The sequence below is a fragment of the Solanum verrucosum genome, unplaced genomic scaffold, assembly GCF_900185275.1.
Source record: "Solanum verrucosum unplaced genomic scaffold, falcon-dt-bn FXZP01000252.1, whole genome shotgun sequence".
NCBI classification, from domain to species: Eukaryota; Viridiplantae; Streptophyta; class Magnoliopsida; order Solanales; family Solanaceae; genus Solanum; species Solanum verrucosum.
This window is the reverse complement of record NW_026019988.1, coordinates 1,476,157-1,492,205: the sequence shown is the minus strand read 5'-3', so window position 1 is coordinate 1,492,205 and position 16,049 is coordinate 1,476,157. Positions and strand designations below refer to the sequence as shown.

At 36.4% G+C, this 16,049-nt stretch overlaps 2 protein-coding genes across 2 annotated transcripts in view; both read right to left on the bottom strand.

Annotated features, from left to right (window-relative positions):
* LOC125818779 (uncharacterized) overlaps positions 1 to 15,726 on the bottom strand; it is a 29,578-nt gene extending 13,852 nt beyond the window's left edge. The window contains exons 1-3 of the mRNA XM_049498293.1: positions 15,523 to 15,726; positions 12,456 to 12,908; positions 10,892 to 11,901 (exon numbers count right to left, since the gene is read on the bottom strand). Of these exons, the coding sequence (XP_049354250.1) occupies positions 11,242 to 11,901; positions 12,456 to 12,908; positions 15,523 to 15,636 (1,227 nt within the window). The 5' untranslated portion in view covers positions 15,637 to 15,726 and the 3' untranslated portion in view covers positions 10,892 to 11,241. The remainder of the gene's footprint in view (positions 1 to 10,891; positions 11,902 to 12,455; positions 12,909 to 15,522) is intronic.
* On the bottom strand, positions 2,326 to 3,965 carry LOC125818840 (uncharacterized). The gene is made up of 2 exons (XM_049498358.1): positions 3,540 to 3,965; positions 2,326 to 2,988 (listed from the first exon to the last, which is right to left on the bottom strand). Exons 1-2 carry the CDS (start codon positions 3,963 to 3,965, stop codon positions 2,326 to 2,328), a joined length of 1,089 nt encoding a protein of 362 aa, XP_049354315.1.
* Positions 15,727 to 16,049: the final 323 nt, after the last annotated feature.

The window sequence follows — 16,049 nt, the reverse complement described above, 5'->3', positions numbered from 1 at the left end:
TATTCTTTGAGAAGAAAAGACGAGATTCAATAAAATTGAAATGATCAATCTCTGAGTCAGAAATGATTTATATGTAGATGCAGAATATTTATTTGATCTGCATAAAGCTCGATCGCAAATGGACTATTTATTTATATATGGAGACACAATAATATCTTGGCATTCAAAGAACCCATTAGTAACCACTTCTTCAAATCATGCAGAAATAATATTGATCTATGAATTAATTCGGGAGTGTGTTTGATTGAAGTCATGATCTATCATATTCAGAAAATATGTGATTTTCTTTTGAAAAAGGATATTCCAGTCAGCATATTGAAAATAATATACAACTCAATTGAAGGGAGGACACAATCAAAGGAGATCGGACAAGGCATATTTCACAAAGTCTTTTTCACACATGATCTTCAATAAAATGGTGAGATAGACGTTCAAAGACCCATTCAAGTGATAATTTTGTAAACTTATTCACTAAGGATTGCCAACATCAATATTTGAGAAGTTGTGATATAAGATTGGAATGCATCGTTTCCGAAATATCATGTAAAATTTTTATCAAGGGGAGAAAAATACATGTTGTACTCTTTTCCTTAACCGTGATTTTATTCCAATTGGATTTTCCTGGTAAGGTTTTTAACGAGGCAACATTCAAAGCGTATTAAAAGATATGTATACTCTTTTTCCTTCACTGGAATTTTTTCCCATATGATTTTTTTCTAGTAAGGTTTTAACGAGGCATATTATCTATGAACATCCACGGGGGAATATTATAAAATATTATAGTGTGAATGTCCACTACACCAAGAAGTTACTCTCACCCATTATCTCCATTACTTTCCTCCATTATGAAGAAAATCATAACCTCCACCTTTATGCCTTTATGTTACACTATAAATAGAGGTATAAGAGTTCATATTGTATAGACTTAGGGTGTACACTTGAAAGAAAGAAATTTATCTCATATTGTTCCTCTTGTCCTATATTCTTCTTGTCTCCTCTTTATATTGTTTTTTTATTCTTAAGTTTTACAACAAATTATAGTTAAATAAGGTACCTTTGGATTTTAATTCAAGGAGACGGCGAGAATGATGATGATTTTGCACATTATTTGTGTGGGTCGATGAAACAAAAGCTCCTTTCTAGAGTATTTTGTGATAAAAATGTGTCATTAAAATTTTTAAAAAGTAAGTTCTATAAAGTGAGAGTTAGAACAATATTGTTGTACATGACAAGGTGTTGGTAAATGAAGAATGCCCATGTTTAGAAGATGAAGATGCTCGGATGGATGTGTGGGTTAACTAGGTGATATGATTAGGAACAATTTTATAATGGACAAGATGGGAGTGACCATTATGGTGATAAAATGAGAGAAGCGAGGATGATGTGGTTCAGACATATGAAAATGAGGTGTGAGGTGCCACGGATGCGTCAGTTAAGAGATGTGAGAGGTTGATTGTAGAAGAAATAGTAGGGGTAGAGGTAGTGCTTGAAAAGAACAAGAGAGGAAGGGGGGGGGGGGGGGGGGGGAGAGAGGTGAACAGAACTTGTTAGTTAGAAGATGTGAGAGGTTGATTGTAGAAGAAATCAAAGGGGTAGAGGTAGTACCCGAAAAGAACTAGGAAGAAGGAGACTAGATAGAACTTGACACAACTTCAACTTACATAGAAGAGGGCTAGCCCCCTCCTTTCCTCGTCTCATTATTGTTTCATTTGCTTTGTATCTTGCTATTTAATTGTTATAGTTTTCTTGAAATCCTACTTCAACAACTTCACTTTTGAGCTGAGGATCTATAAAAATGGCCTCTCTAGTCTCTACCCCTTAACACTCCTATTAAATAAAATTATAAAAGTTTGGTATTTGCTAGCAACAACATAATGGAGGCAGTCATTCAATATAGATTGATTCGAAATCTGATTCAAATCCAATATAATACCTATAGGTACATAAGAAATGTATTGAATCGATTCTTTTTAATGAATAGATCCGATCGCAACTTCGAATATGGAATTCAAAGGGATCAAATGACTACAATTTCACATGATAAATATTCCAGATTATTTATTAATTTAAACAACACAAATCATAAAGTGATTCTTTATATCTTCTCTCTAATGTATCACTCACAAAACACTTCTTAGAGAAAATTGACCAAACACTAAAGTCATAAACTATTTATCTAATCAACAACATATTTAGTATAATCTCACAAATGAAGTCTGGAGAGAATTTAACGTCCACGAACATTATCCTTACCTTTGTCAACAAAATTGTTCACGGGAGTGTTTTTTTATGTCCAGCCGTGGTGTCTGAGATAGCTTGCACACTTCACAAGGACCAACTAGCGCGGAATATCAATGCAGAAAACTGAGTGGCTCCTTCATCCATCGCATAGAGTAGACCTGGTTGCAACTTGCACTTCTTTCCTACGTTGAAATTGAGAAAGCTTTCAACATGAAAACGGTTACACTTTCTTGGACCTCGTAGAAAACCACCAAGGCTCAAACCCCATCCAAAATCATCCTCAGAGGTATCAGACATGGTAACTGCCCACTTCAAATATTCGGGACTTGCTATATTTGTCTCTACCCTGCCACCAATTCTTGTACTTTCATCAAGTTCTGACTCTAGGGTCATGGCAAGTGGCCCAACTAAGAAGTAGTTTTCCACCAAGGACACTTGAGGATGCCCTGACCGTTGTAAAAAACTAAAAGGCAACGACATAGCTGCGAGTCTAGGCTGTTGACGTGACAGATTGGCCATTTTGTGTATGCCCAAGATTGATAGTTTTGTATTGCTTGAAAGTTGGCAAACAACTTGACCAAAAGTGCCAAAACGATACAAAACACTACTAGAGTGTGGCAATGCAGAGACGAACTGAGCCAAGGAGGCAACAGTATTTAATTTTTTAATCATCACAGCGATTCCACTACCATTTAGTTGATTCAGCCGGGGCGGCCCAAAAGATGAATAGTCAGTCAGCCCCCTTTCCTGCAAAAATTCCCCCAAAAAATTGTTATTCTAGGCTACACATTAAGGCAACTAAAAATGATGTAATATAAGTAGATACAATATGCAACATCTGCAACAACCAACTAATGACTCCCCATGAAATCTTCCTTGTCAGATTACTTACCTTGCTTTTACATGAAGCTACATAGAAAGACAACTGAAAGATGTAATATAACAAGTAAATACACTATGCAACAAGCCAACAACCATGTAATGACCTCCCTCTCCCCACAGAATCTTCCTTGTCAACCTGTTGATTTCTTGTCATTCCTCAATCCTAATAAGTGCGAGAACTTTTGCACCACAGATCAGCAACTCGATATTTTCTTTTGGTTTTGGTGAGTACATCTGCAACTTCATTTTACAGGAATTTTGACCTAACCTTTTTTTGGGAGGCTGGTAACAAAACTTTTGACCTTATTACTTTTGCAACTTCTTGCTGATACTGACAATACCAAAAAGAATCGAACATGGAATTGATAACTATGATCACAAATAAGAAAGCACATTCAGTATTCAGAAGCATTTACCTCACGTGAACTTGTAGGTACTGCAACATCTCTGCATCGACCACCGACTGGAATGGCAACAGCAGAACACCAATCACTGATATTTGCTGCATAAAGAACTTTTGCTAAGGAAAGTGAACTACCCAGGATACACTTTTGGCCTCTTACGCTGCCAACAAACTCTGCTACAAGTGTATCCTTTTCACGGATAGTTGTTTCAAAAGTCAGCCTAGAATCAATACCAGTCCTAATTGCTCTTTCAATTGCATTGCACTTGGATACATCAACGGTACCGATCATCAACAGTGCACCCACAGCATCAAATTCTCCTCTTACGTGAGTGCTAGTTTCTTGGAATGGACTTCCTTTAGAAGATTTATAGAATGCAAGCACTCGCTCCAACTTCTCTTGTCTGTCTCTTAGGGTACACAGCCAGAGCCTTCTCATACTTAAGGGTACACAGCCAGAGCCTTCTCATACTTAAGAGACCCATCAGAGTAAAGCAGAGCCCAATAACAAAGCTTGTGGTAACTGGTAAAGTAATAATTTGACTGCTCAAGCTCTGAGTACTTCCTAATGACACTGTTCCGCAGTTGAAAGTTGCATGACAGGTAGCAGATATACCCACTTTAGATCAATAGTACAAAAGTAGGTATGCGTACAATCTCACCTTCCCCTGACCTTCTAAAAAGAGCCAAAACTACCATTCTCACATAAGAAATAACAATTTCATAACTTTTAATGTTCTCCCTTTAGATATTCATTTGCTTCAAATAAGATTCACATGTAGGAGTAGCTATTATGTTGAAGAAATGTTCAATATCATACTTGCTTGGATCCCTCACTCTATATAACTCTTACTGCACATTCTTTTAGGATCCTAAGTTGGGAAAATTTGAATATAATATACATGTGATCCAATGGTGTTCTCTTTTTCCCAATACATCTATCAAACCTGTCCCAATAAGGTGGCCTAGAAGTCCAAGAGCCATTTTAAAAATTTTCGTTTATGACTGTGAACTTCACAAGAAGCCAGCCCTTTGGGCCAACAACATAGCCTTCTAAACTCAGGGATGATGGATTTTCCCCTCTAGTCTCTATCCTTCTCAACTTAATTACAGGACTTAGTAGTTAGTCACTTGGCACAGGACTCGAATCTGTGACCTAAGAACAAGTCCCTCAACCTTCCTCATTTTAACAATCTAGGGAATCAAGGCTCCAATCCTAATCATAACATATGCAAAACTAAGTAAATTCTTTCCATCAACCTAAATGTTTGGGGACAAAGCTAATCAATACCATTGTTAGTCGAGGAACCTCTAAATACCATTGTTAAAAGAAACAAAAACAAAAAAAAACATCTAGTGTCCATCACAACAGAGATGTAACCTCATAATATCCAAATACCAAAAAACCGATAAAGCCCATAGAAGTAATCCATTCCGCTTAACAAAACCAGCATAGCATAAGTCTCTTTCTACTTTCTTTACTCATATTCTATAGGTCAATCGGCTTCAACAAGTGAAAAAAATCAAAATTATCAAACTACTACTTGAAAACAAACGCAATGAAACTTAAATAACCTTTATGAGACACCACAATGTTACTACTTAACAACGCATACTAGAGCAAATAGGTATTTATATAATGACTGGCAATCAGCTTGCATAGGGAAAAATGAAATGTATCCGAACTAATACTTGAAAACAACAAAAACATACCAGTGTAATTACACGATTGGGATATAGGGAGGGTAGTGTATACACAGCTTACCCCTCCCTTGGGGAAAGGTTGTTTCCTATAGACCCCCGGTTTGAATAAAACATATCAAATCAGTTATCAAAAGGAAATACAGCAGTGAGGAAGCTAAGTCAAAAATACAGGACAACAAAACAATAGAAACAACAAATAGATAGCCGAAGCAAAGGAAATAGCAAGTAATAATCAAATCAAAAAATAAGATAGTATGAGAGTAATAATAATAAACTTATAAGAAAAACTAGTAAACTCTCAACTACCTACTAAACTTCCACCCTAATTTTCAACCTCCAAATTAAATAAAATTAAGCAACCATAATGAGACACCAATATTTTACTTTTAACAATGCATGCTAGGAACAAATGGGTCTCTATATTATCTCTTTTGATAATCATAGTGTCCATGCCAACTTTCAAGCACGTCAACTAGTTCTATAAGAAACCTAATACCTCACACAAGCAACAAACACAAGGTAACTCTATGACTAAGACAGATAGCAAGAAATCACTAGTGTTTTTGTCTAAACTCACACAAACAACAAGCATCAAGTAAATTTGTCCATCAAAGATAGAACAGATAACAAGAAATCAGTAATGTTTTTGTAAACAACTCATACAAGCAACAAGCATCAGGTAACTCTATCCATCAAAGCTAGAACAGATAACAAGAAATCACTAGCGTCTTTGTCTAACAACACACACAAGCAACAACCACCATGTAACTCTATCCACCAAGACTAAAACAAATAGCAAGAAATCACTCATGTTCTTGTCTAACAAATAACACAAGCAACAAGCACCAGTTAACTCTCACCATCACTCACTCTCACTAAACAACAGAGTAATAGTTCTTAATAACACTAGCGCATAGAAATTACAAGGGACAATCTGCATTTTTAACCACTATTCAGAAGGACCACCAAACATTGTAAGCATGAGTTAACGCAATGAGTAGTGCACTAATTTTTAGACCACATAGGGGAAATGAACAAATTTCTTCACCATAGATGGGCCACAAGTTGTGAAAACCACTACGATGCAATATTCACTTTTTTGCAAAATATAGTCTGTTGGATTTTCCTATCAAGATATATACTATGGAATTTCTAAATTTACTCCTAGTGAGCTATCAGTTACCAATTCCCTCGAGCTGAATCAATCTTAAAGCTGATTAAAATATGGACATAAGCATCCTTTTGAGCTTCCATTAACTACAAGAATTTTACCAGTGAACAGATGATTTTATCAAAGTCCCATTACATGTAGTACATCTACTACCCAAAAAAAATTCTTCTCAATTATAAAATCAAATTCTATCACCATGGTCCTTTTTTTTTTTTGGAACTGGTAACTTTAGCTATCACCATGTTCTTTAGCAAAAAGAAATAATCCAACAATCCTCTAGAAAAATGGCACATTGTATAAGCACCCAAGGGATGGCCAAGTGGTCAACGAAGTGGGTTGTAGAGAACCATAAGGTCTCATGCTCAATTCCAAATGAAGAAACTCAGTCTGGAGACCTATCGGGAACCTATGGCCATTGATGTAGATCAGAGCAAAGGTGAAGATTGGGGATGGACAGCGAACATCCTTTTGGCTTGACAAATGGACAGGGCAAGGAACTATGAAACAACAACATCCAGAACTCTTCGCATTAAGTCAACAGCAACATGCCACAGTTACCATGATGTGGAAGGGTGGAATTTATTCCTAAGGAGACATTTAAATGACTGGGAGATGAAAAGAATTGCAAAATTTTACAATTCAGTAGCAGGTTTTAATAACCTCAATGGAGGAGAAGACAGATTGGAATGGAACAAAGACAGGAATGGAAAGTTCTCTATCAACTCAGCTTACAAGGAGCTGAATTCAACAGTGGTGAAGGAAAGAGATTGGCCTTGGAAGATGATATGGAAGCCGAAGATCCCTTACAAAGTTAACTGTGCACCTGGCTTTTGGGTAAAGAGGTAATCTTGACACAGGAAAACCCAAGTAAAAGGGGTCATCAATTAGCCTCTAGATGGGTGAAGCCTGGAAGCATAGCAGGTGCTAAGATGCTGGGAACAAGGATGGCACGGTAAGTAAGGAGGAGAGATGGAAGATTGTCCTGGCTTGTATTTGGTGGTCAGTTTGGTCTAAGAGGAATAGGAGGTGTTTTGAAAGAGTACAAAGCAGCTTAATGTTAACTTTCTAAAAAAAAAAAGAGTACAAATCAACTTACAGAATCTTAAGACGATTTGCTTAGGCCTTTTTCACTTTTGGCGTGAGCAAAAATTACTAGCTCAAACAGAAGACATTTTTGACGTTTCAGACTTTTTGCAAGGACAAATTGAACCACAAGATGTAAGTTGTAATACTTTTTTTTTTTTTTTGATAAAGGTAATGTTGTATTCATCAGCATTAAGGATATGCTGGAGACCTCCAAAAATTGGTTTCCAACAAGAGAAAAAACAAAACAGGCTAATAGATTACAAAGTGCCTATAAAATCCAAAATTTGTGCAGTTTCTTCTATCCCTTCCTCTTTACACCAAAAATAAAAAGTAGTCAAGCAGTTCCATTTGACTTTCTCTATTGAATTAGCTTTGTTATCATAGCATCTGCTATTTCTTTCTTTCCAAATACACCACCAAATGCATGATGGTATTATACACCACCACTTTTTCTTAGATTTTCTCCCCCCTCTGCTGATCCAGCAACTAAGTAGATCTGCTGTATGCTCAGGCATAATCCATTCTGTATGTGTTGGTCCCAAAAAAAGGTTCCACAATTGTGTTGTCACTTTGCAATGGAGGAACAAATGGTTGTTGGTTTCCTCAGTCTCATTACAAAGAGAGCACCAAGAAGCAATATAGAAACCCCTCCTTTTCAATTTCTCATGAGTGGAGCATGCTCTTCTGGCAACCAACCAGGAGAAACACTTTACCTTGGTTGGCACCTTGTTCCTCCAAATCTGCTTCCAAGGGCCAAGTTTACCACCTGGATACTCATTCACCTCCTTAATATATAGCTTGTTAACAGAAAGGCTTCCATCTCTAGAGTGTTTCCGTATGATAGAATCTTTTTCTGCTGATAACCCATTAAAACCATTGAGAACATGTAATAGCTCAGCCACTCTCCCAATCTCCCAGTCATTTAAGTGCCTTCTAAACACAATATTCCATCCATGAATAGACCATACCTCAGCCACTGTTTCTTCCGGATTGGTACACAAGGAAAATAGGTCAGGAAATAAGCCCATCAGTGCCTCATTTCCATTCCAATTCTCTTTCCAGAATTGGATTTTCGTTCCATTTCCCACCTTGTAGGCTATGTTTTGTAATACTTTTTGCAGGGGAACTACACTTTTTGGTGTAGTATACCTGTGGATATATAGAATTAATGTTATCTTTCTCAAAAAAAAAAAAGAACTATGGAGATTTCTTCACATTTGTCCAAGCCTTGGATGGATAGAGCTACCCGATACCTATTTTAGTGGGAGGTAGCAGGTGGTCGTGGGATTAACCAAGACAAGCCCAATCTAGCCTTAAATCTATAGGACCAGCAGCCTTAATATCCAAAAAAAAATCTTCTCAATTCTATCAGTATGTTCTCTAGCTAAAAGATATAATCCAACAATCCTCTGGAAAAATTGCGAAGACGTATGGCCGAGTGGTAGTTTGAGAACCATAAACTCTCAGGTTCAATTTCCTGTGAAGAAAAATTGTTCCTGTGCAGGTGGGCGTGGGAGGTACCAAGCTAGCCAAGACAACCCGATTATAAAATAAAAATAAAATGCACAATGTATAAATCTATAGGACCAACAGCCTTTAAATCTATGAAAAACGTAAATAAACACACAACGAATTTCATTTCTAAACACGAATTATCCAGAACCTGAACAAAACCCTAATTTCATTTCACGAGAAATTAACATTGAAAAAAACGTACACATAAAACGCAATATGTTAGATATACCTTAGAAGGATCAACTTTCTGGAAGTTTTTGACGACGTTGATAACACGATCCCTAACTTCATTCTTGTCGAGAAACGATCCCCTTACTTCCTCCGAAAAATGACGTTTGAAAAGCTGACTAACTGAACCTCCGATGAGCCTAGGGTTTCGAAGCTACACCGACCGAGCTTCCACTCTCAGGTACTTCAGCAATGCGTTCCTCGCCGCCATTGAAAATGTAGAAAAAGAAGGCAGAGATTTGGAGAAGATGAACAAGCGACGTGAGGGATTTCTCAAAGGTTCAAAGTTTTTCTTTTTTCTTTTTAAAATTTTTTTTCCTAATTCTTTTTTATTTTTTACTACATGTATTAATTGGACAAAACAATGTATTTAAGTTAATTAAGGTGCCTTGGGGCAAATGAAATAGAGGCTCGTTTCTAGAGCATTTTATGACGAGCAAAGTGTTAGTCAATGAAGAATGACCATGTTTAGACGACGAAGATGTTCGGATGGATATGTGTGTTAACTAAGAGATATGATTAGGAATTAATTTATTTGAGCAAGATGAGAGTGACCTTTGTGGCAAATAAGATGAGAGAAATTAGGATGTGTCGTTTTGAGCATGTGAAAATGAGGTGTGAGGAGTCGATGATGTGTTAGTTAGGAGGTGTGAAAGCTTAATTGTACAAAAGGTAGGAGAGGGAGGTAGAGGTAGTAACCGAAAAGAACTAGGGAGGATGGGGATAGGGATGACAATGGGGCGGGGAGTTGAGTTTAACCCGCAAAATTTTTAATCCGCCCCACCCTGCCCGTCATAGACCCACCTCGCATAATTTTTTTTAATATTTTCTTTTTATAGTTAAGTTTGATACTAAAAAATAAAATTCATAAACATAAATTTATTTTTTCATTAAATTATATTAATTTAATAGGATAGTGACTTAAAATTTATTTTTAGAGGTCAATTGGAAAACATGTAAAAAAATTGTATTATTTTTTATTGAACCATTTTCTTTTACTATTTTGAATATTTTAGTAGCTTTAAAGAAATTATCTTAAAAAATAACATCTTATCACCTATAAAAAATTAAAATTAAGTTGAACCCACATAAAATTACATATATGATATACCCACAACCCGCTCCGCTCCACATTAGTTTTTAAAAAACTCACTTCAACTCACCCTGCCCCACATAGCCTTAAACCCACCCACCTTATCCCGCCCCATTGTCATTTGTAGATGGAGACTAGAGAGAACTTGACACAACTTTAACTTACCCCCACCTTTTCTCGTCTCACTGGTATTTCATTTGCTTTGTACCTATTTGAATATTGTGTTTTTTTTACCATCCTATTTTAATAACATCACTTTTGAATCGAGGATCAGTAATAACAATCTCTCTACACCTTAACAATTCTATTAAATAAAATTTAAAAATTGAACCCCTTAACACTTTATTTAAAAAATATATTAAAAAGTTGACTACAATCTCACATGATAAATGTTTCAGATTATTTATTAATTTAAAAACAACACAAATCATAAAGTGATTCTTTATACCCTTCTGTAATGTAACACTTGACCAAACACTAAAGTCATAAACTATTTATCTAATCAACAACAACATATCGAAGTATATTCTCACAAATGGAGTCCGAAGATAATTTGATATACACAAACGTTATCCTTACCTTTGTCAACAACAGTGTTTCAAATCGTTTAGCCAATCATAAACTGCTATGCTCACAAAATACATTTTCCTGAAACTTCACTTTGACCAAAAAAATGTTCCTCTAAAAGCTTGGCCAAGCAGTTTATATAGGAGAGAACAAAGCATAAGGTCCTATTAACTGCTTGGACTAAAATTTGTTACTAAAGTGAATACTGTTGGAGTAGACAAAATGTTTCTCTTCCTTTCTATTTTGTGTGGGAGTTGCTAAAGGGTGTTTCTATTATAAGGGGAGAGTGAGATTGTTCACGGGAGTGTTTTTTTTATGTCCAGCCAGGGTCTCTGAGCTAGCTTGCACACTTCACAAGGACCAACTAGTGCGGAACATCAATGCAGGAAACTGAGTGGCTCCATCAATCACATAGAGTAGACCTGGTTGCAACTTGCACTTCTTTCCTACGTTGAAATTGAGAAAGCTCTCAACTTGAAAATGGTCCATATTTCTTGGACCTTGTAGCAAACCACCAAGGCTCAAACCCCAACCAAAATCATCCTCAGAGGTATCAGACATGGTAACTGCCCACTGCAAATATTTGGGATTTGCTCTTTTTATCTCTACCCAGCCACCAATTTTTGTACTTTCATCAAGTTCTGACTCTAGGGTCATGGCAAGTGACCCATCTAAGATGCTGTTTTCCACCAAGGACGCTTGAGGATGCCCTGACCGTTGTAAAAAACTAAAAGGCAACGACATAGCTGCGAGTCTAGGCTGTGGTCTTGACAGATTGGCCATTTTGTGTATGCCCAAGATTGATAGTTTTGTATTGCTTGAAAGTTGGCAAACAACTTGACCAAAAGTGCCAAAACAATACAAAAGACTACCAGAGTGTGGCAATGCAGAGACAAACTGAGCCAAGGAGGCAACAGTACTTGATTTTTTAACCATCACAGCGATTCCACTACCATTTAGTTGATTCAGCAGGGGCGGCCCAAAAGATGAATAGTCAGTCAGCCCCCTTTCCTGCAAAAATTCCCCCAAAAAATTGTTATTCTAGGCTACACATTAAGGCAACTAAAAATGATGTAATATAACAAGTAGATACAATATGCAACATCTGCAACAACCAACTAATGACTCCCCACGGCATCTTCCTTGTCAGATTACTTACCTTGCTTTTACATGAAGCTACATAGAAAGACACCTGAAAGATGTAATATAACAAGTAAATACACTATGCAACAAGCCAACAACAATGTTATGAACTCCCTCCCCCCACAGAATCTTCCTTGTCAACCTGTTGATTTCTTGTCATTCCTCATTCCTAATAAGTGTGAGAACTTTTGCACCACAGATCTGCAACTCGATATTTTCTTTTGGTTTTGGTGAGTACATCTGCAACTTCATTTTACAGGAATTTTGACCTAACCTTTTTTTGGGAGGCTGGTAACAAAACTTTTGACCTTATTACTTTTGCAACTTCTTGCTGATACTGACAATACCAAAAAGAATCGAACATGGAATTGATAACTATGATCACAAATCAGAAAGCACATTCAGTATTCAGAAGCATTTACCTCACGTGAACTTGTAGGTACTGCAACATCTCTGCATCGACCACCGACTGGAATGGCAACTGCAGAACACCAATCACTGATATTTGCTGCATAAAGAACTTTTGCTAAGGAAAGTGGACTACCCAGGATATTCATTTGGCCTCTTTCGTTGCCAACAAACTCTGCTACAAGTGTATCCTTTTTACGGATAGTTGTTTCAAAAGTCAGCCTAGAATCAATACCAGTCCTAATGGCTCTTTCAATTGCATTGCACTTGGAATTATCAACGGTACCGATCATCAACAGTGCACCCACAGCATCAAATTCTCCTCTTACGTGAGTGCTGGTTTCTTGGAATGGACTTCCTTTAGAAGATTTATAGAATGCAAACACTCGCTCCAACTTCTCTTGTCTGTCTCTTAGCTTCATAATATCTGAAAAAGATTCTCGCTGCAATCTCTTCAAGATCTCAATCTGTAAATGATATTATTGGAAGAGTTGTAAAGCACCATCATTGGCAAATATGTCAAACTAAAGCTTGCCGAGGGGAGTGGAGTTGGGAAACAGTGATATCCTACAGCTAATGAGAGTGACAAATCCCAATCGAACTATGTCAAAATAAATTTGGATAAGTATCTTTTTTTTCTTCCGATAAGTAAAAGGATAATTAAAAGATATTTTTCTCTTACATATGGATAACTCTTTTTTCAATATTATTTCCTGGGAAGCCACACAATACAGGCATCGTCATACAGCAGATAGTAAACATAAAAGACTTTGATCTAGCGACAATGGAAAAGATAGGAAAAGATGGGAAAGAATGGACGAACTGGCAGAAACTGGATGAGGTTAGGGTACACAACCATAGCCTTCTCATACTTAAGAGACCCATCAGAGTAAAGCAGAGCCCAATAACAAAGCTTGTGGTAGCTGGCAAAGTAAGAATTTGACTGCTCAAGCTCTGAGTACTTCCTAATGACACTGTTCCGCAGTTGAACGTTGCATGACAGGTAACAGATATACCCACTTTAGATCAATAGACAAAAGTAGGGATGCGAACAGTCTCACCTTCCCCTGACCTTCTAAAAAGAGCCAAAACTACCATTCTCACATAAGAAATAACATTTTCATAACTTTTACTGCTCTCCCTTTAGATATTCATTTGCTTCAAATAAGATTCACATGAAGGAGTAGCTGTTATCTTGAAGAAATGTTCAATTTCATACTTGCTTGGATCCCTCACTCTATATAACTCTTACTGTACATTCTTTTAGGATCCTAAGTTGGGAAGGTTTGAATATAATATACAGGTGATCCAATGGTGTTCTCTTTTTCCCAAAACATCCATCAAACCTGTCCCAGTAGGGTGGCCTAGAAGTCACAGAGCCATTTTAACAATTTTCTTATATGACTGAACTTCACAAGGAGCCAGCCCTTTGGGCCAACACCATAGCCTTCAAAACTCGGGGATGATGGATTTTCCCTTATAGTCTCTATCCTTCTCAACTAATTACAGGACTTAGTAGTTAGTTCACTTGGCACAGGACTCGAATCTGTGACCTAAGAACAAGTCCCTCAACCTTCCTCTTTTTAACAATCTAGGGAACAAGGTTCCAATCCTAATCATAACAAATGCAAAACTATGTAAATTCTTTCCATCAACCTAAATATTTGGGGACAAAGCTAATCAATACCATTGTTAGTCAAGGAACCTCTTAATACCATTGTTAAAAGAAACAAAAACAAAAAGAACATCTAGTGTCCATCCCAACAGAGATGTAACCTCATAATATCCAAATACCAAAAAACCGATAAAGCCCATAGAAGTAATCCATTCCGCTGAACAAAACCAGCATAGCATAAGTCTCTTTCTACTTTCTTTACTCATATTCTATAGGTCAATTGGCTTCAACAGGTGAAAAAAATCAAAATTATCAAACTACTACTTGAAAACAAATGCAATGAAACTTAAATAACCTTAATGAGACACCACAATGTTACTACTTAACAACGTATACTAGAGCAAATAGGTTTTTATATAATTACTGGCAATCAGCTTGTATAGGGAAAAAATGAAATGTATCTGAACTAATACTTGAAAACAACAACAACATACCCAGGATTGGGATCTAGGGAGGGTAGTGTATACACAACTTACCCCTCTCCCTTGGGTAAAGGTTGTTTCCTATAGACCCCCGGTTTGAATAAAACATATCAAATTAATTATCAAAAGGAAATACAGCAGTGAAGAAGCTAAGTCAAAAATACTGGAGAACAAAACAATAGAAACAACAAATAGATAGCCGAAGCAAAGGAAATAACAAGTAATAATCAAATCGAAAAATAAGATAGTATGAGAGTACGAATAATAAATCTTATAAGAAAAACTATTAAACTCTCAACTACCTACTAAACTTCCACCCTAATTTTCAACCTCCAAATTAAATAAAATTAAACAATCTTAATGAGACACCAAAATTTTACTTTTAACAATACATATTAGGAACAAATGGGTCTCTATATTATCTCTTTTGATAATCGTAGCCAACTTTCAAGCAGCACAACTAGTTCCACAAGATACCTAATACCTCACACAAGCAACAAACACCAGGTAACTCTATCCACCAAGACTATGACAGATAGCAAGAAATCACTAGTATTTTTTGTCTAACAACTCACACAAACAACAAGCATCAGTAAATTTGTCCATCAAAGACAGAACAGATAACAAGAAATCAATAATGTTTTCGTAACAACTCACACAAGCAATCCACCAAGGCTAGAACAGATAACAAGAAATCACTAGTGTCTTTGTTTGACAACTCACACAAGCAACACACGCCATGTAACTCTATCCACCAAGAATAAAACCAATAGCAAGAAATCACTAGTGTTCTTGTCTAACAACTCACACAAGCAACAAGCACCAGTTAACTTTAACCATCAAGACTAAGACAAATAGCAAGAAATCACCTAGTCTTCATTGACAATTAGGCCACATTGTAGGCCAAAATTTTACTTCTAACAATCTATCCGCAAATGGATCTCTATACAATGACCGGAAAAAGAAAATACAGAGTTAATTTACCGGATTGCGGCGATTGGAACCTTCGCGGTTGCGGAACACGACGGAAGCGAAATCTTCCGTAGATTTTGCAAAGGATTTTAACTTGTCTACAACTGAAACAGCTGCTGCTTCCATTTTTGAAAACCTATGTATGAATCAGAAGAAAAAAAAAGCTTTGAGATTGTGTAAATGGCGTTTCAACAATGGAATTTCACTTTTCTCTACTCTTTCGCCATAACTGTGTACTACAAGTTTGTTATAGAGAAGATGGAAATGAAACTTGATATATTTATAATGGAATACTTAATTTAATTTACATATATTGCTATATGTTTTTAAAATTATACATTGAAAAATAAATTATTTTTATAATTTTAGTGATTTCTACGTGTATATATATATGTGTGTGTATGGGGCGGGAGGGGTTCGTGCTTCGCACGAGAATTTAATATCACGAAATTTATAAAATAATACTTAAATCTATCAGGCATTAAAATTAAAACACTATATTATCTAACATATAAGATTATGTAGTAACAAACATTAAT